The sequence below is a fragment of the Bombus impatiens genome, unplaced genomic scaffold (genome assembly GCF_000188095.3).
Source record: "Bombus impatiens unplaced genomic scaffold, BIMP_2.2 scf_0318, whole genome shotgun sequence".
NCBI lineage: Eukaryota > Metazoa > Arthropoda > Insecta > Hymenoptera > Apidae > Bombus > Bombus impatiens.
In genome coordinates, this window is record NT_176737.1 from 410212 (window position 1) to 431325 (window position 21114).

The 21114-nt window shown below is 30.0% G+C and overlaps 3 protein-coding genes across 7 annotated transcripts in view; 2 read left to right on the top strand and 1 right to left on the bottom strand.

Annotated features, from left to right (window-relative positions):
- The window catches only part of LOC100741066 (angiogenic factor with G patch and FHA domains 1), an 84733-nt gene extending 80413 nt beyond the window's left edge, over positions 1–4320 (bottom strand). For all 4 annotated transcript variants that reach the window (XR_004461659.1, XR_004461657.1, XR_004461658.1 and 1 more), the window contains exons 1-8: positions 4182–4320; positions 3399–3598; positions 3084–3320; positions 2852–3010; positions 2497–2653; positions 2092–2252; positions 1553–1995; positions 1233–1332 (exon numbers count right to left, since the gene is read on the bottom strand). Coding sequence is in view for 1 of the 4 variants with exons in the window: in XM_024367313.2 (XP_024223081.1) it covers positions 1233–1332; positions 1553–1995; positions 2092–2252; positions 2497–2653; positions 2852–3010; positions 3084–3320; positions 3399–3581 (1440 nt within the window). In the remaining 3 variants the exon portion in view is untranslated. The remainder of the gene's footprint in view (positions 1–1232; positions 1333–1552; positions 1996–2091; positions 2253–2496; positions 2654–2851; positions 3011–3083; positions 3321–3398; positions 3599–4181) is intronic.
- A 33-nt stretch (positions 4321–4353) lies between these two features.
- On the top strand, positions 4354–16467 carry LOC100742219 (dnaJ homolog subfamily C member 13). 2 transcript variants are annotated; one of them, XM_024367312.2, is made up of 18 exons: positions 4354–4719; positions 5230–5497; positions 6551–7396; positions 7764–8207; positions 8301–8711; positions 8809–9374; positions 9498–10413; positions 10488–10844; positions 10926–11117; positions 11197–11709; positions 11800–12378; positions 12452–12881; positions 12952–13234; positions 13310–13523; positions 13592–13777; positions 13853–13993; positions 14068–14308; positions 14395–16467. In XM_024367312.2, the coding sequence occupies exons 1-18, from the start codon at positions 4652–4654 to the stop codon at positions 14508–14510; spliced, it is 6771 nt and encodes a 2256-aa protein (XP_024223080.1). In that variant the 5' UTR covers positions 4354–4651; the 3' UTR covers positions 14511–16467. The 2 variants fall into 2 exon arrangements, with proteins under 2 accessions (XP_024223080.1, XP_003489260.1); XM_003489212.4 differs by having other exon boundaries at positions 4355–4719; positions 7839–8207.
- Positions 16468–17332: 865 nt separating this feature from the next.
- On the top strand, positions 17333–21001 carry LOC100742901 (zinc finger protein 567-like). The gene is made up of 5 exons (XM_003489135.4): positions 17333–17587; positions 17807–18362; positions 18448–19439; positions 19526–19751; positions 19848–21001. The coding sequence occupies exons 1-5, from the start codon at positions 17493–17495 to the stop codon at positions 20625–20627; spliced, it is 2649 nt and encodes an 882-aa protein (XP_003489183.1). The 5' UTR covers positions 17333–17492; the 3' UTR covers positions 20628–21001.
- Positions 21002–21114: the final 113 nt, after the last annotated feature.

Consider the following 21114-nt stretch of genomic DNA (forward strand, 5'->3'; position numbering starts at 1 on the left):
GGTGAAATGAGAAACGTATCGCAATTGCCGATTGACGTCATTGGCATCGCGGCGGCGCTAATACGCGCGCTGAGAACGACATTCTCTGTCGACGTTTACATACCGTTGGCATCTGGCGTCTGGAAAGCCGTTTCTGAGAGCTACGAAGACGAGACATTTGACGCGGACACTTTAAAACATACTGCAAGAGAGATGTCAGTCTTCGGATTGACGCCACTCTGTTTTTAAAGGAGAATTTTGGAGATTTTGAATTGTTTAAGTCGAGAAACAACTGTCGTGTTGTATTAGAAATATGCTTGCAATCTATTTGATTTTGTATAATATGATTTAAATTTGTAGATTGTACAAAGAGGGAAAAGTCCAAGAAAATAGCGAAAATTGACGTACCCTATCTTATTTAGATGTTGCTATCTTGTCTAAATATTCCAACTTTGACTTATTGTTAGATATTGATCTTTAGAGAATGCGAAGAATATATTATATAGTTTGCGATAGAAGGATGAACTCAATTTACTTTGAAATTAATTGTTACGAAAAGTTTGTCGAGACTGAATTTTTCGATTGCAATTGTAAAATAGTAGTTCTAATTAACTAATCTATTATTTTCTCACATGTGAATAATTAAGTAGAATTGTACCGTAATAATTATACCTATAGTTGCGAAAAAAGATAACTATTTTATTGAAAAGTATACAATTATTTTCAATGCAATATTTAGGATATACTTAAAGAGAAATGGTTAAACTTATGAATGTTTTTTCTTTTTTTACTGCAAACGAATCAAATTCTGTTATATTTAAACGATTAAATATCTTAAAATTACGTATCCCATTACAAGAACCGTTGAAATGAGCTGAATTTTTTTTACATTAGAACAAAATTCTTTTCGTTAATGTATAACACAATAAAGCGACGAAATATTTGAAACATTTAAAATAGTCATAAATTCTCATTTTATGAATTACATCAACGTTTTGGTACGGAACATAATTGTATTACTCATTTAACGTAAGTTAGATATATATTAATTCCAACAAAATTCAATATAAAATGATATAATAATACATAAGTATTATTAAAATCCCTATTACCTTTCATGGTGCTATAATTTATATGTTTATAAATGTAAGTATTATCATTTAAAATATTGGTACATTTATACTGTATAATATATCATAATAGAAAAATCACATGTTAGAATAAATAAAAAATTTGTAAGGAAGAAGACTTACCGGTTCAGTCGGTCCATCTCTTTCCTTCCCTAAGGATTGTCCCTCAGACCAGCCCATTTTTGATAGCAATTTAAATCCCCTGTTGTCTTTTGCTATAGATCTGTAAATAAAATACATAACAAATACATAATAAATGAAATGTATGTAAGTGAAAACACTGCATGAGAAGACTCACAAAATAAACAAGAAATAATACAAATCTGGAATTACAAGGAAAGAAATGAAAAAATAAAATAAAATACTGATAACATGTTTTAAATACATCTTAATTGCTTAACTGCAATTGTTTTAAAGCATAATATAACAAATAAATTACTCACGTATCCATTGAACTTTGTTGTGTTTTAGCATGATGATTCAAAGAACCAATGCACTGTCTTCGATTTTGCGCTCTGTCTTGGTACCCCAATGCTAATTGACTAGCACTTGCGACATTATCTTTTTCTATGCCAAACTTATGCTTCAGCCGTCTCAATTCTTGTTTGTGTTGGTCTTTTTTAGAAGCTTTGTTCTCTTCTGCGTTAATGCTTCGCTGAACAAGTCCTGGCTCACAGTGGCCACAAGTTTCATTTCCATTATGAATGTGACACAACAATTTCGTAGTACTAACTTGTATAATAGAACCATGTGAAACTTCATGAGGTTCAGATTCTTGCTTAGCCACAGATAATCTTTTACCATTCAAGAACGTGCCATTTCTTGATCCTAAATCAATGACTTCGTATATTTTTCTATCTTCGTTATATAAAATGCGGGCATGATGCTGAAACATCGAAGTTTTTTACTTAATATCTTATACAAATAATATCGTATACGTAAAGAAACTTTCGCTGTTAACTTAAAAATTTTTTTAACTTACTTTACTTATATTTATATCTGGTATTACTACAGAATGATCACCTTCACGACCAATTGAACCACCAGTATATGCAACAAAAAATAGACTCCCAATTTTTAATTTTGATAGATTGGTTTCCTTAACTATGATTCTCATGCATGGGGGATAGGTTTTCGCTAAATCTGAAATAAAAAATCAAATCGTTACAACAAAAAGTTAATGAATGTACTTCCATTCGTAAAATATTCCAAGTATTATTTGCAAACGTATATCTATTCTATTAATTATATTGTAATTGAAATTAATTATATAACTGAAATGTAACTAATAGCAATTATATGTGTAATCAAAACAAGAAAATTAAAATCCATGAATCATTAGTTAATAAAATTTTTTTATTTTTGTGCAAAATAATTAAAAATAAACCTTGATCTTCCTCATGGTCACTGTCACTACTAGTACATAATTCTGGAGTAATGTCATTAGAATTGCTGTCACTATCATTGCTTGAACATTCACCGTCCTCAAGTTCATCTTCCGACTGTTCTTCTCTTTCCGCAAGTTTGCGTTTTTTCCTCTCATCCTACAAGAGAGACATGTGTGCATATTAAGAGCATAGGACAATTACCTAGTGCTTGACGCCTGTATTTTTCAATTGATATGTTTGAAAGGCCATTTATTAATTCATGTATGTCATCTGAAACCTGGAATAAAAAATGCTTGTATGTGATAGATTTTCTTTAGAAATGTGGTATGTAACAATAATAATTTAAACCCCAACCTTGGTTGTCTTTCTAGTTTTCTGCTCCTTCTTGCTTTTCACATGTGCAGCTGCTTCATTCACAGTTACTTGTGCTTGACTATGGAATTGATATGTTCCACTAGTTTCATCATAATAGTAATATGTACCTGTATTACCATCATAATATAAACCTTGTTTCTAAAACAGTTTTTTTTATAATATGTAAGGATTATCAATGAAAATTTAATACTGTTATTGCATATATACTTACCGCATCATAATAATATCCACTGTTGTAATCATAATATAAACCAGAAGTTTCTTCATAGACAAAACCAGTTTGCAACAAAGCAGACTCAGCTACTTCTTTAACTTGTTGTATAATACTAGTTGATGTTTTATCATTATTAACATTCCAATCCTGACATGATTCTTTTTCATATTCCAATGGATTCGTTTGAGTTCCATAGTCAATCAAGGTTTTCTTCTCCATTAATTTTTTACTTTTCTGTGAGCAGATAAAAGTATAAAATAAGATATAAGAATAAGAGACAGAAAAACTATATTTAAGAGATGTAGTTCTTACATGTTCACTGAGTTTATTTTGTAATTTGGCAATCTTTTTGTTTTGTTTTTTAATGTGATCACGCATTCTTTGAATAAATCTTAAAATATGGGGAAAATTATGTAGTTCTTCTTGGAAATCCGCTTCAAAATCTGATTTTATTTCTCCTTCATCACTTTCACCAGATATGTTATTTTCTATCATTCTGTTTGCTTTATATGCTGAAACCAATAAAATAAAATTTATTATTTGAATTTTTAATTTCCATTAAATTAAAGAAATGTTTAACAGTAGTTTATTAAACAATTTTATTTACAATTTTGAGCTTTAATTTGAGCTTTAATTTGAGCTTTAATGTTCTTCAACAACTTATAAACAAAAACGCTAGACTTGGAATATAACCTCTAATCCAGATAACATCAAGAATCAAACTCACTTATACAAATGAAACAGAATAACAATAAGAATAGTACATATAAGATCATAATAATATAAATAAAATTTATATAATATTATTTATAACTTATAACTTATAAATTATAAATTATAAATTATAAATTCATACAATAAATTTATACAACATGTATATACAATATTGTAATACAATATTTCTATTTCACATTTTCGTTTTACATTTACGCACAAATTACAATATATCTTGTTCTTTAATTTCAATTAAAGCATGATACCTACACATTCGATGTATCTATAAACAAACTTATAATTCGTAGTGCTAATTTAGTTATGTCAACAGAGATCAATTCATAGTTTTACTTGTACACTTAAAATACTGTAATTCTTTACCTTTCGCGCCTTTTTAAAATATGTATCCCTTTTCTTGTGAAGATAAACGTAAGAAACTTTTCCAGAGAAAGTATATTAACTTTAGATTATATATCTAACATAAATAAATGAATAAGTTCCTAGTGTGATTATTCTGCCATCTGGAAACAGCTGTTTGTTAACACCCCCGAGCATCATGGCCGCTCCCAGTCCAATGGAGCCGTCGAAAATGTCATTAGTCGGCTAAAATGCGATTAAATAGTGCCTAAATATCATTCTCTAATACGTCAAACATAAACATTGCGTACGTGATTCAGATTTACTTTGTGTTTCTCGTATCTGTCATTTTGAAAATGACTCTGCTGTGATTCATTTTCAATTCGTATGCGAATGTCCCTCCTACGCTACGCATCTTTCACAAACAGTAACCAGTGTTTTGTTAAAACATTATTTATAATAATAAACACGCTGCATTGTCAGGACATGTTACAATGATGCCGATAAAGGATAACCAGGATGTGGCATGTTTTCTGGTCACAAAACATTCATGGAAAGGAAAGTAAGTTCGCGTTTTTTAGTTCTTACTACTTGTCAAAAACTATCCGTTTTATGGATAATAATATACGTACAATGGGCAATAAAATAGGTACACACGATTTAAAGCATCGTAAATTAGTTATGAAAAGTGGAATTGCTATTATATGGTGTACATATGTTTTTGTCTGTGTATATTTTAAATAAAACAAGAACCTAACGCTGGATTGTCTGGGATACAATAATACAAGGAAAAATAGTTAAATAAGAATCACATGTTATATATTTGTATCTTCCAATGAAAAGATTGTAATACTATCATATTATAAACACATATTAATATTATAATATATTTCTAACATATTTTGACATTCAATATCATAACAGAATATAATTAAACATATTGAAATTAAGTAATTTCTATGCTTACTTATTTTTAACATACATATCACCTTATTATATGGAACTTAACATAAATTAATATATTTTTATCTCAAATAAATATTAAAAATCTTATTTAATGCTTATACAACAGGTACAAACGTATCTTTTCTATTGGATCCATGGGTATAACAACATATAATCCTACTACATTAGAGGTTACAAATAAATGGGAATACTTAGATTTTATAAGTGTGCAACCAACAAACAGAAATCAATTAGGTCTGCATGAATTTAGTATAACAATGCGCAAAGAACGAAAAATTGACAATATGAAATTTAGTTCAGAATACAGAGCTCATTTATTAACTGAAGCTCTGAAATATAGAAACCAATTTGCTGAGAAACCTAAAGAAATTTTGGTGAGTTATATATTCTTTATATAATACTTCTTGGAAAAGATGCTATTAAAATTTAATCAAACCTGTTATCAACCTAGCCATATGGTTAATATATATGTAATAGTCTGTAGTATATTTGTTTACAGTTATCTGTACAACTAATACATGCAATACCATTTATATCAATCTATATAATATCTACTAATTGTAATTCAATATTTTTATCAAATCGAATTTTTATCAAATTGAATTTTGTAATTATATAAAATATTCAAAATAAAACAATAAATGGTAATTATATAAAAGAGGGTACATTAAAAAAAGTTACATTAGTATTAAAATTTTTGTAAATAAAAATGCAAAAAGTAATCAAAATATCTTATTAAGTTTCTCTCATGAAGTCAAGCAACTTTCATCTAAAACACTGTTTTATATTTCTCATACTTGCATAAATAATCACACGTATATATTTAAAATGGACATACTGTATAATTATGAAAGCTTATGAATAATAATATTAAGGTTTCTACATAAAAAAAGAATTTTAGAAAAATTATTAATATTTCTTTGTAACTTTTTCTAATTGAACAATTGATAAATCTTTTGCCAGTTGACTGCCCTAATTAAAAGCAGTAACTTTTATCCTAAAATTTTTTCTTCTTCTTACTTGCAATTTGCGAGTTACAATATAAAATCGAAAAATAGCCAAATTTTCAAGGGTCAATATCACTTTTTCAATGAGTTTGGGTAGCAAAAAAATTGCATTATATATAACTATATATACGAACACACATGTAATATCATCATATCCATAGATAAAGCTAATCCAAACCTAACTCACATTAAGATAAAAAATAACAAAAGTATTTTTATCAATATCTCGGAAATTAAAGCACTGCGATGGTTATATCTATAGGAAAATTTTATTCAGAATTATGGTCATAACATATATTTGAAAATCATTGAAATTGGTGAGATGTACCCTTTTTTATATAACTGCTCAATAAATAGACTATTGTTCGTCATTTTCAATGTGTACTGTATTTATTAAATTAATATTTTCATTTTCTCTAGAGGTATCAAGCTTATAAACATCATTGGTCTGATACAAGATTACCTGTTGTGTTAGAAGTGACACCATATAGTCTTGACCAATTAGATCCAGCAACCAATATGGTATTAGCCAGTTATTGTTATAAAGATTTTGAAGGAATTCTTACAATGAAAGATTATTCTAATGGATTTGTAATTGTATGTGGTGGATTTGGACGCTTACATCTTTTTGCTTCTCAACACATGGAAGAAATTAAAAAAAAGCTGCTGGAATCAGCTATGAACAATTTAGGTATCAGCATAAAAGTTTTGAAAGAACCAATCAAATTAGATGATTTTGTTGCTCAGAGGTTGGGTAAATTTAGTGCTGATGAACATATAACAAGTGTATCAGAATTTACTGTTCATAAGTATTCATCTAGACATATAGATCCTCAGAGAAGAACTCTTTGTCTTTCTGATACTTGTTTATTGGAAAGAGATCCTCAGACGTATAATATTTGTACTCTTAGACCTCTGTCAGATATTTTTGCGTTGATTCGTGACAATGAAAATCCACAATTATTTACTATACAGTATCTCAATGGTCAAACACGTAGTTATACTGCAACGGATAGAGATTCTTTGTTAGCTTCCTTATTGGATGGAGTTAGAGCATCTGGTAATAGAGATGTTCATGTCAGAATGTATCCAGTACCTAGGGGCAAAAGACTTGGACCTCTTAATTTACCTGTTGATGAAGAAGTTGAAACATCTCATGTTAAGTTTCTTCAACAACCACCAAGTGGACGTAGTTTTGCTGAAATTTTGGAAAGATTTAATGCAAATATTCCCTACAGTGGTCTTAATTACTCTGTTACACAAGATGTAAGACATATTCCCTATATTTAATATTGTATATATATATATACATATATATAATATTAAATTTCTATATGATTATCAAATATAAAAATGAATATTGTGCAGTGCATTAAAGCGGTGATAGTTTATTAAATTTGAATTAAATCGTATTAAATTTTATTAAAATGTATGTGTGATACAAAATAATACATTATACTTATCTTTGCAGATTGGAATAAATTGAATAAATATCTATGTAAAAAGTTGTTTCTAATATTTTGTATTTTCTATTTCTTTTTTATTTACAATAATAAATAGATCATATTGATCATATTGTATAGATGAATAGATTATATAGTAATCTGAATAGATATTTTCTTTTTTTGTCTAGGATGTTGTACCGCTTGAATGGACTGCGACAACATTACAACTTCACATATACCATTTGATGAATAACTACTTACAGGGTCTTTTTACTGAAAATAAAGATAAAATTATTCTTGGTGCTTTAAATGCATTGGTCAATAAGGAATTAGAAACAAACAGTGAAATAGAAGCACAATTCCATGCTATAAGGAGATTGGTTGCTAGCAAAATTGGTTTTACTGCATTTACAACTCTTCTTGGATTTAGAGAAGCTATTGGACATAAAGTTGTGAAAGCTTTGAAAAGACAAGATTATGGTGTAACACAAGCTGCTATAGATTGTATTTGTGCTCTCATGCAACCAATGCATGATGATTGTGATTTAAGACAAGAACAGTTAAATAAAAGTAGCCTTCTCAGTAGTAATAAATTTTTGGAAAATTTACTTGATATGTGGATTAACCATATAGTAAGTGTGAAAATATTAATCTTATCTTCATTTTCTTAACAATAGTAGTTACTATCCTGTAGTATGCTAACATTGTTCCTATAAATATTTCAGAATCATGGTACAGGTGCTCTGGTAGTCTCTGCCATGCTTGACCTCTTAACTTTTGCTCTGTGTGTACCGTATAGTGAAACGACCGATGGTAAACACTTCGATAATCTTCTAGAAATGGTCGCTGCAAGAGGAAGATCGCTTTTTAAACTGTTCCAACATCCGTCGCTAGCTATTGTTAAAGGTGCTGGGTTAATAATGAGAGCGATTATCGAAGAAGGTGCACCAGAAGTGGCTGCAAAAATGCAAGAACTTGCTCTTGCGGAAGGAGCTTTACCGAGACATCTATTAAATAGTCTTTTTACTGTTGGTACTGATGGTAGACTGTTGACACATAGACAATTGTGTAGACATCTTGTAGGACTTTGGGTTACAGGACATCCTACAGCTATGGGACTGTTGAAAAGGATTATGGTAAATTAGCATTATTGACTGAACTTATATAATATCATTTTCATTTAATTACAAAAATGGAAGTATCTAAGTTTGTATTCATTATGCATTTATACAGCCTGTTGGTTTATTAAATTACTTAGACTCCGATGAAAAAGTACCCGATTCGTTTCTTGAGAAAGAACGATTAAACAATCGTGATAATTTAAAGATAGCTATAGATCACGCATCAAAAAATAAGAAAAGCCCACAGTGGATTGCGATCGAACGTCAAATGCGTGTAGTTGAAAAACATGTAGAACATGCTCTTCAACACTGGGGAGCTAGGATTGGGATCGAACGTAAAGAGAAAATCAAAGAACGTCCGATAGTATTAAGAAAACGCAGAGAAAGAATTAAATCAGAAGCAAATTGGAATTTGTTTTATTATAAGTTCAATCAGGATCATTCACTGCCGAATTTAATTTGGAATCATAAAACACGTGAAGAATTAAGAACTGCGCTTGAGAATGAAATTCGCGCGTTCAGTTCTGACAAAGATTTAGCAGGAGGAACCCTAATTGCTTGGAATCATAGAGAATTTGAAGTACAGTATCAGTGCCTGTCAGATGAAGTGAAAATCGGTGATTATTATTTAAGGCTTTTGTTGGAAAAAGATAGTCCAGACAGTCCAATAAGAAAATCGTATGTATGACAGAATTTTAATTGTTGTGATTACAATTCAGATTATATTAAATTTATTTCTTAAATTTTCTCACATGTATCATGTTGTGCAGATGTAGTAATAAATTGTTATTTTCATCACAGATATGAATTTTTTAACGACTTGTACCATAGATTCATATTAACAACAAAAGTCGAAATGAAGTGCCTTTGCTTGCAAGCAATGACTATAGTATATGAACGATACTATGAAGATATTGGTCCATTTTCGGATACAAAATATATTGTAGGAATGCTGGAACGTTGTACAGATAGAATGGAACGTGATAGATTAGTCATGTTCATAAATAAACTTATATTACATAGAAGAAATGTAAAAGATATAATGGATCAAAACGGAGTACGCACATTAGTCGATCTCTTAACTTTGGCTCATTTACACACATCTAGAGCAGTTGTACCTACACAAACTAATGTAATAGAAGCAGGACCACAGCAACAACAGGTTATGGAAAAAGAATGGTATTACAATGACGGAGATCAGCGGAAAGGTCCTATAAGTTTGAAAGATTTAAAGGAATTGTATCATACAAATCAGATTACATACAAAACGAAAGTTTGGGCACAAGGATTAGACGGATGGCGAATGATCTCGCAAGTTCCGCAATTAAAATGGACATTAGTCGCGAAAGGGACACCAGTAATAAATGAAAGTGAATTAGCAACATTGATTCTAAATATTTTAATCAAAATGTGCGAGTATTTTCCAAGTAGAGACGTTGATGACGCGGTAATTAGACCTCTGCCGCGCATGAAGCGGTTATTATCGGATCTTCAGTGCCTACCTCATATTGTCCAACTTTTATTAACGTTTGACCCGGTTTTAGTTGAAAAAGTAGCTACTTTATTATGTGAAATAATGCGAGATAACGCAGATGTTTCGAAAATTTATCTTACTGGTGTCTTCTATTTCATATTAATGTACACTGGTTCAAACGTTTTACCGATAGCGAGATTTTTACAGTTAACTCATACGAAACAGGCATTTAGGAGTGATGATGTAAGTGTGAAATTTATATTTTTGCTAACTGACAAAACAGATCAGTTGTCTCACATAATATTTTAATATCATAGAATGTATCATCAGACATCATGCAACGGAGTATTCTTGGACAACTTTTACCTGATGCAATGGTTAGCTATTTAGAAAATCATGGCGCGGAAAAATTTGCGCAAATATTTCTTGGTGATTACGATACACCAGAAGCAATATGGAATGCTGAAATGAGAAGAATGCTTATTGAAAAAATAGCAACGCATATAGCAGATTTCTCGCCAAAATTAAGAAGCCATACTATGGCTAGATATCAATACATTGCTATACCTGCGATAAGGTATCCACAATTAGAGAAGGAATTATTCTGTCAAATATTTTATCTAAGACATCTTTGTGATACTGTAAAATTCCCACAGTGGCCTATTCCTGAACCGGTAAGTCAATAGTAAATGATTTAAAAATATCTACTTATTAATTCTTAAAATATATTTAAAATAATAATACATAATTTTTAGGTACATTTATTGAAAGATGTGTTAGATGCATGGAAGAAAGAAGTAGAAAAGAAACCACCACTGATGACAATGGATGAAGCTTATAAAGCCCTTCAATTGTCCAGTGGAAAACAACATAATGAGGCTGAAGTTAGAAAATCATATTATAAACTTGCGCAAATGTATCACCCTGATAAAAATCCACAAGGCAGAGTAAGTTGTATCAAATTCTATGTACATTAGCAACATATAAACGTATTAAATTCTTCATAGAAGTGTTTTCTGTTCATAGGATAAATTCGAAGCTGTTAATCAGGCATACGAATTTTTATGTAGCCGAAGTTGTTGGTCGACTGACGGTCCAAATCCTGATAACATAGTGCTTATTTTAAGAACACAGAGCATTCTCTTCCATAGATATTCCGACGAACTTAGACCTTACAAATACGCAGGTTACCCGCAGTTAATTAAAACAATCAAACTAGAAACAGACGATGAGCAATTATTCTCAAAATCCGCGCCATTATTGGCAGCCGCTAGCGAACTTGCATATCACACAGTACACTGTTCTGCATTAAACGCGGAAGAACTTCGCAGAGAAGGAGGATTAGATGTTTTATTAGAAGCTTATACACGATGTGTTTCTGTCCTAAATAAATCGAGTAAACTTAATGATATAGCAGTGCAGGTATGCATGCATATCACTAGATGTTTCTCGGTTGCTGGGTCCTTTAGGGGCTGCAAAGATAGGATTATTGAACTACCACAATTAGTTAAAGACCTCTGTAGAATATTACACTTCAAGGTTAGTACTAGCAATTTTGAAAACATTGTTAAAAAATCACTATTAATATTATATATTTTTTTTAATTATTATAATGATATATATTTACAGCATTTAACGAAATTATGTTCGGTGGCCACAGAATGTGTTTCTTCCCTTGCCACGGATAGTGCATTACAAATGCAACTTTTACAGTCTGGTGCTTTATGGCATTTATTATTATTTATGTTTAATTACGATTACACGTTGGAAGAAGGTGGCGTTGAAAGAAATCAAGACGAAAATCGTCAGGAAGTGGCAAATAATTTAGCGAAATTAGCAGTTCGAGCATGTGCAAGATTAGGTGGTTACATGACAGGAGAGAATGAAACACCTGTTAATCCTGTTACTGTTGCCGCGTTAGAAAGTTTATTAACGCCTTATCTAGCTCGTCAACTCTCGAAGGATAAACCGGAAGAAATATTAAAAATCCTAAACTCGAATTGCTCCAATCCATATTTGATTTGGGATAACGGAACAAGAGCAGAATTGAACGAATACTTGGAAGCTAAACGACAAGAAAGATTAAATGGCAATGATAGTTTTGAACATGATTTTAGTGACTTTAAATATAGCGTCCATGCCGATGAACTTATTATTGGAGAAATATTTGTAAAAGTATACAATGAACAACCCAATTTCCCTATAGAGGTAATTTAACATTATGTAATATTTTTCCGATGAAAAAATTATTTTTACTTAAAACAAACAAATATTTTTTCAGAACCCCAAAAGTTTTACAATTAATGTACTTGACTTTTTGTCTGAATCGTCAAAATATTTGACATCAATGGGCAATATGGCATTAGCTAAGAAAGATCAAGAGAAATTGGAACATATTGTTATGTCTTTAGAAGCATTAAAAAATGTTATAAAAAATAATCCAGGAATTGAATTACAATGTATAGGGCACTTCAGATTATTATTTGGACTTTTGAGTTGTAATAACTTTAAGTTGATACAGAAAAACGCACTTGAAGTTATTAGTAATGTTACAAAGAACCAAGAATGTGTAGATGATATCGCAGCAAACGAGGTTATAGTACATTTATTATTAGCTTTAAATTCTCTGCAGGAGTGTCAGTTGCTAATATTGGAAACTTTGTATGCTCTGATGAGCTCCACGAAGATCGTAAAAGATGCACTGTCTAAAGGTAAAATTAAACATGACCCATATCTAAAATTATACCTTCCTTTTCAAAACGAAATTTATGAAAATTTTAGGGGCTGTTGTATACGTTCTTGATCTGTTCTGTAATTCAAGTAACACTCAGATACGCGAAACAGCCGCAGAACTGCTTGGCAAAATGTCGTCTGATAAGTTGGCTGGACCAAAAGTAAAACTAGATTTGTCTAGATTTTTACCAAGATTATTTAGTGAAGCTATTAGGGATGCTCCAAAACAATGTGTGCATATGTTTGAAACAAAACACGAGAATCCTGAATTAATATGGGATGATAATGCCAAAGCTAGAGTGTCGAGGATCGTTGGGGAATTAAAAGACGAGTACATAAACATTTTTTAAAAATATTTATTTTCTTGTTTAATTACATTCGTCTAAAGCAAAATAAATTTTTTCAGATATTACATATTACAAAGACGAAATTCCAATGCAATATTAAAGTTACCTGATACTCAAAGTAATATTGATATCGCAACAAATGAACCCGCAGTCGGAGGTGTATATCTTAGATTATTTATAGCCAGTCCCGCATGGGCTCTTAGGAAACCTAAGGAATTTTTAAGCGAACTTATGGATACGACGTTAGCCCTTATGTCCAAGGAGAAAACTGATGTAAGTGTACACTTTGGTGTGTTGTAGTATATGTGTATATTGATTAATTTAATAATACCCTTAAATAGTCGGATATGTTGGAATTAACAACACAAGCGCTAGTAAATTTACTTCAAGCACAACCAAGTTTAGCAGATCAAGTTCCATCATTAGGACACATACCTAGACTATGCCGACAAATGTCAATGCAAAACAATCAACCATCTGTATATAAAACTGCGATATTAATACTTCATCAATTAGCAGCAAGCGAGGTGAGTTCGTTGGTTTTTCTTTATGAAATATTAAATAGTATTTAATATCAACAACACTAATTAATAATCTTACAGATTTGTATATCATCTATTTGTCAAACAGAATGCATAAGTCCACTGAAACATGCTATGCAATCTAGACGAGATATGATAGCAATAGCGTGCGAAACGCTGAATAGATTATTTTCGACTAACGAGGATAGACTTATAAAACAGGTAAATACAAGACATCAAATATTATTTCTATCAGTATTATAAATTCAAGATTTGTTGTTAATTGTTCCTTATAGGCACTGGACGCTGAAATGGTACCTTATTTGTTAAATATACTAGAAGGACGGTTAGACGTAATTGAAAACCCTGCAACTGCTAAAGCTCAAATAGTCAAAGCTTTAAAAGCAATGACTAGAAGCTTGTTGCTGGGTGAGAAAGTAAATGCGATACTAGAGAAGTCAAGTGTCTGGGCGGAATACAAAGATCAGCGACATGATCTGTTTATTTCTAATACAACTAATTCTGGTTACCTTACTGGTACGATATACATATCAATTATTTTCATTTCTATATTAGATATAATATATTTACACATACGAATGTAATAATAATATAATATATAGCTGGAACGCCGGTGTCTGCTGGTTATTTAACGGCTGGACCCAGTACCACATTAACCACCGGCCCACCCCCAGTCGACAAAGAAGATAGTTTAATTAATAGAAATGATAGTATCTGATATAGGTAGCATCGTAATTAAAAAAAAAAAAAGGAAGGAAATAGGCAGTGAGAATGCCACTTCTGGAAATTCCTATCGGTAAATCGGTAAATCGGTACCGATGTAAAGACTACATTGCCTGTGATTTTTGGCTCCTTAAGATAAGGAATTTATCAAACGAATAATGTTTTTGTTGAATTTACATTTATATTAAGATTATCACAATACAATGATACTTTTTATTATGCTATATAGGCAAATTATATAATTATGTCAGATATGTCATTCTTTACAGAGACATCATCGTGTGGCAAAAGATAGTATTCAATGAAAGTCTATTACTAAACAAATTTTTCTAGAAAATATCCCTCGAATAAAAAATCTCCCTCGTCGATTGTAAAAATTTTCTAGACAGCGTTTCATTTTGTACTTAGCAAATCTTCCGACACGATTTTTCATCTTATTGTGACAAACGAACTTACATTCCTGGCGAATGAAGGAATAATACGTTCGATGTTTAGCGTTGTTGCTGTATCTGAATGTGATTAATATTACTTGGAGAGATTTTTAAATACTTACTAATAAATACAATATATACATATGAACTTGGTCCAACTTCAACTGCTCGGTGTCCCATGTATCAACGAAAATTTTATTGTTTAAATTATCACCAACATTATATAAAAACATTAAATTTATATTTGTTGAATGTATCTTCACGATCTAATCGCATTTTTTGATATGGCAAAATGCTTTCATTTTTTATATACATTAAAAAATTTAAGAGCGTTTAAGTATATAATATACATAAAAGCACAAATGCGTTATTTTCATTCATTTTAAAAAGTAACAAAAATGTAACTGTACGAAAATGATTTATCATTATTTCTTCACGGTAATTTCACGTTACATTGTTTTCTTCAGAAATCTTATAAGAAAACACGACAATTACGAGCGTATATCGAACATCTACAACAAATCAAACAATTATAAGAAATTTTAAACATACATAATCTTAAAACAAAATCGGTTATATATTTTAAAGCGATATTCATTCATTATTTCAATATACAATATATGAATGTATATCCTTTACTTTTGAAATGTTACACATATATGTATATATACACACACACGTATATTGTACTTTGTTATACATATAGCTTGTTTTATGTAAGCTTAAGGCCGAAAAAAAGCGCTAAAACTTCTCGGTGATACTAAACGAGGATCTATCGAATGGATTAGATTCCATGAGTAGGAAGTTCCTCTTTTTCATATCAATTTCTAGTATTCTAACAAAGCGATCATTCAGCAAATACGGGCGGACATCCGTAGAACTTAGGAATATAAAACAAAAGTAAAAGAAAAAGAAACACGCTACGCGTTGTATTTTACTTGCCATCCACCAGTATTGTAATATACTTTTGCTACTTTGAATCGATAAGTTGAGTGTTCACGGCGTTAATCAAGCAACAAAACTACGTAACGAAGACACAAAAATGCTAAAAGTAATAGTTCCTCTGATAGCAAGAATGTAATATGTAATGAATGTAAGAATGTTCACGTGTCTGATGGACGGGACATAAAACAGTATTTCTATACCTGCACTTCTATAACAAAGGCGAACAACTAAGTTCCTTTTAGACTTCAAACCTTCGTTTCCGGCAAACTGTAAATTTATGAAATATTTACAATTCTTTCGTCACCGTGTACTTGACTTATCGATCGAATCTTCTTTTAGACAAATGGGAAAAGAAACAAAGTTATTAGTGATATAAAAAATAAAGAGATCGAAACGTTAATCATAACGAAATACAAAAAGAGTATAAAAACTGATTGCCATGTTCTTGCTGTACTTTGTGTAATATTGTTACTGACAGTCGAGCAACGGTGTGAACAAATATGGAAGAGCCTTAGTCATTTTTATGTATTTGCACCTGAGTTCTTAAGATTGAGAATAAGATATTGTATATAAACAGACAGACACACACACATACATATATACATATATATATATATATATACATATATATATATGAAAGAAGTTATACCACAGATTATTGTACGTATAATTAGAAAATAAATGATTTTGCACATGGTACGATCGACTGTAAAACGACGTGATTTTTCTAATTTCATTGTCGTGTTTGTAAACATTATTTTAACGAATTGTGGAAAATTTGCCATTTTTCAGATATACATATGTTATTATTGTTAATGCATACGTCCATATTTAAGCATTTGTTGTCGGACTAATAGGCAATTAATTTGTCTAGACTGTTTTTGAATTGAGTAAACATAGGTCTACTGTGAAGCCGTGCATTCCAGCAAGAGAGTAAAACTCGCTTTTTACAATTTTTTTAACTGAGCCTAGGGTGATAATGTAAACCACACATTTTAAAGATTTATACAGGTATGTATATGTCGAAAATTTCATCAAAATGGACTAACATTATTATGAGCTACGAACGGTTAAAAATGGTTGAAATCGCAGTTTTTCACGACTTTTGGTCTAAAATCTAAAGATTCTTACATCTTTGTAACATCATTATTTCCATATCAACCGATTTCGACCAAAATTTAATAATTTCTTAAACTGAATAATATAATACTGAAAAAATGATACCACAAATAACTAGCATTCCGAGTACAACTTCAGATTAGCATAATCTTATATCATATTAATAAGTAGAAAGTAAAACAAAGTTTTATGTGTAAAAATATATAGATAATAACCATCTATGGTAATAATAGAAATTTAATCCTCGGAAGATAAAATCAGTATTCAGTACAAATCGAAAATACCTAGTTAGTTAACGCCATCTTTTAAGTATTGCTAGAATTATAATTTCTGTACATGAAATCATTGTCTGTGATCAAATAACACAGCTACTGACAACATCTCGATAATAAATTTAATATAATAGATTAGTCTATAGATCTAATGAAGAAATTAGCAGAAAAGTACATAAAATTTATCATTTTTAAATTAAAGTGTTCAACATGAAGATAGTTTGTGCTGCCAAAACTTGTAAATACTCTTTGGATAATGAAGACTCGACAAATGTCAAATTCATTCACTTTCCGAACAGTGATACGTAAGTCTTGTCGAATTATAAATTAATCACTACTTAAAAATAATATTTCATTCATTATACTAGTCGTAGTTATACATATTTTTAATTTGCAAGCAAATAATATTTTTCATTATCATAATAATCATTATGTAAAATAATATACTTAATTAGTAGTCTTTCTTTATTTATTGGAAATTAAATATTTTGTTTTATAACTTGTTATAAATTATTTTCTTTCAGTTCAAAAATATGGGCACATCAGTGTGATAGAACGGATCTTCTAATGAAATCTAATGAAGAATTGTATTCAAATTATTATATATGTTCTCATCATATAGAAGATCGTTATTTCATAAATAAGACAGATCCTGTGATAGTAGATCAACATGCTATTCCAACGTTATTTGAATCTGACATTATTGCTGGAAAAGATTCAAAAAATGTCTTTGATAAAAATGAACAAACAGAAATAACTGATAATGTTATGTTATCATATTGTGATATGGATGTTGAAATGGATCAGTATCATGAAATCAGTATTAAATTTTCAAATTTATGTAGAATATGTGAAGAACCATGTTTCGATGGTATAGAAATATTTTCACTGAAAGGAATAGATCTAAGGCTAAGAGAAAAAATAAGTTTACATTTACCAATCATGGTTGATATGGAAGATATAATGCCACAGAAATTGTGCATGAATTGTTATAATAAATTAGAAGTTGCACATTCGTTAGTTATAACATCTTTAAGAACAGACATGAGGTTGAAAAAATTTTTGAATATTAATGCAGAAGTAAGTAGCTAGTATATATAACTCAACATTTAACTACTATATATGTATCATAATATTAAGATCAAATGTATATATTATTTTACAGCTAAATTATGATCATAAGTATAGTGCCATAGCAAAAAAGTGTTCCTTAGAAATAGATGAAGAAATGTCTATGAATGAAACAACTGATGTTACACCTGTAGAATTATCTTCTAGCAAAATGAATGAAATTTCTATGAATCAGGAAGTTCCTAAAGAATTTAGTGACTTGGAAAATACCAATATGCAAAAAGATAGTTTTCAAAATAGTATAAGAAAGGAAGTGCAATCTGAATTAAATAGTTTTATTGCATCACATAATGAGGAAATTAAAGAAGATGAATGTACAGATAGACTAACAAAAAATTATTCAGATAATGAAATATTAAATAATGAAATTCAATGCTTGTATTGTAAAAATATGTTTAAAACACAAGAGATGTTTGAAAACCACAAAATGTTGTGTGATGGAGGAGAAATAGTTGTACAGAAGGAAAAAGAAGCTAGTAATAATATGAATGATAAAGAATCCAATAATATAAAGATAATGAACTTTCAATTTATAACAAAAACTTGTAATGTTTGTCATGAAAATTTTGAAACTGAGAAACACTTTGTTGAACATAAACTTTCGTATTGTAAATTTCTTCAAGTAAAAGATTATCAAATTACTGATAAAATAATTATGAACAAAGAACAGTGCAATAATCATAAAGATTTCTACAATACCAATAATCCATCAATGGAAACCAATAAAAAATGTGGCCATTGTGGTTTGATTTATATTACTAAAAAGGAATTATTAAATCATATTATGGACTGTCATGAAGGTCAACTTCTATTTAAATGTATCATATGTGATAGAAGCTATGAAAAGTGGTCTAGTTTAGATGTACATGAAGCCACTCACAGAATAGATAAACCTTATTTATGTGATTTATGTGGGAAGAGTTTTAAACATTCCAATAATTTAAGAGGTCATAAAAGAACTCATTTAGATGATTCAAAAAAGAAACGACACATTTGTGACATTTGTGGAAATGCATTCAGATCTAGGTAGCATTTTAAAACTTTTAAGTACTATATCATAAAGTAAATCATTAATTTTGTATTTTTCAATAATTGTTAAATATGTAATTCAGATTTCATTTGGGAGAACATATGAATCAACATAATGGAAATAAACCTTACTCCTGTGAAAAGTGTGGCAAAGCTTTTTACAAAAGAATACAACTAAGACAGCATAAACTTTCTCATGGTTTGAATAAACATGTCTGTCCAATTTGTGGTACAGCTTTCAATCGTAAAGGAAACATGAATACACATCTTAAACGTCATAACAGTGGAAATGGTATATATACATGTAGCGTAAGTATACCATTATTAGAAACAAATTAATAGCATTCGAAATTAATAATTCATAGCATTCAGTATTACGTAAAAACATATGCATTTTATTTCTAGATATGTACACACACATGTAAATCAATGAGTGAGTTAAAGTTACATAGAAAAAAACATATAGAACAAGATACTATAGAAAATATAGAAAAAAAACATATCGATAAACCTACATGGAAATGTAAGAGTTGTGACCGAATATTTTCAACTCGAGCGGTATTATTAAATCATGAACGTACACATAAAGAAGATAAAATAAGTATCGATTGTAATATTTGTGGGAAAAAATTAGCAAGCAAAAATTCTCTAGTGTATCATAAAAAATCCATTCATTCTTCTGAGAGACCGTATATGTGTCAATATTGTGAAGAATCGTTTGTTTCCAAAGAATCACGTCTTATACACGAAAGAATACATACCGGAGAACGTCCTTACGTTTGCAAAATATGTAAAATGGAATACAAATGTTCAAGCAATCTTAATCAACATATAAAAATTCATTCTGGGATTAAGCCTTATATATGTATATATTGTAATAAAAGTTTCACGCGTAGAGGAACGTTAAATGTGCATGAGAGAATACATACTGGAGAGAAACCATTTGCTTGCGAAACGTGTGGTAGAACATTTTCTCAAAAAAATGATATGATCAAGCACACTAAAACACATAATGCCAAATCGTTGTCTTGCGAACAATGCAATGAAGTTTTCACAAGGAAGAAAGATATCCTAAAGCATATTGCTTTGCACGAACAAAATAATCCTATAATTCAGGAGTATGTAGAGATACAACAAGAAATAGAACCTTACAGTGTGGATATAGCATGCTCCGAATTTGAATAATTTTTTTTATGTATGAAATAATATAAATATTAGGTACTAAGATAATTTGTGCATGTAGGTACATAAATTTAGTTAACAGATTTCGCCTGCGTTTAGTTTCAATTTCAACTACTGCTGCTAATGTCGTATTTATCTTGAATCGGTAAAGTTACATGTGATATGAAGTTGGTAAGGGAATCACCACCATTTTAGTAAATAGTAAAAATTGATTTGTATATTTGCTCAGGGATTTACCTCGACCACGTGATACAAAACCCTTTAATACGTTTGGTTTATTTTATTTTACACTTATTCATGATAGTTGGTGATATGTATTTAAAAGTGACTAACTTTTTGTAAATTGGTATTTTATCACATTATTATTACTATTTTTACTAACATAAATCATTATTGCGCGACTTTGCCAGTTTCATATTTGTCTATCTCAGATAAAAAAGTAGATACGAACTTTTCCGTAGAACCGTACAATTAAATAGGTTCTTGTCTA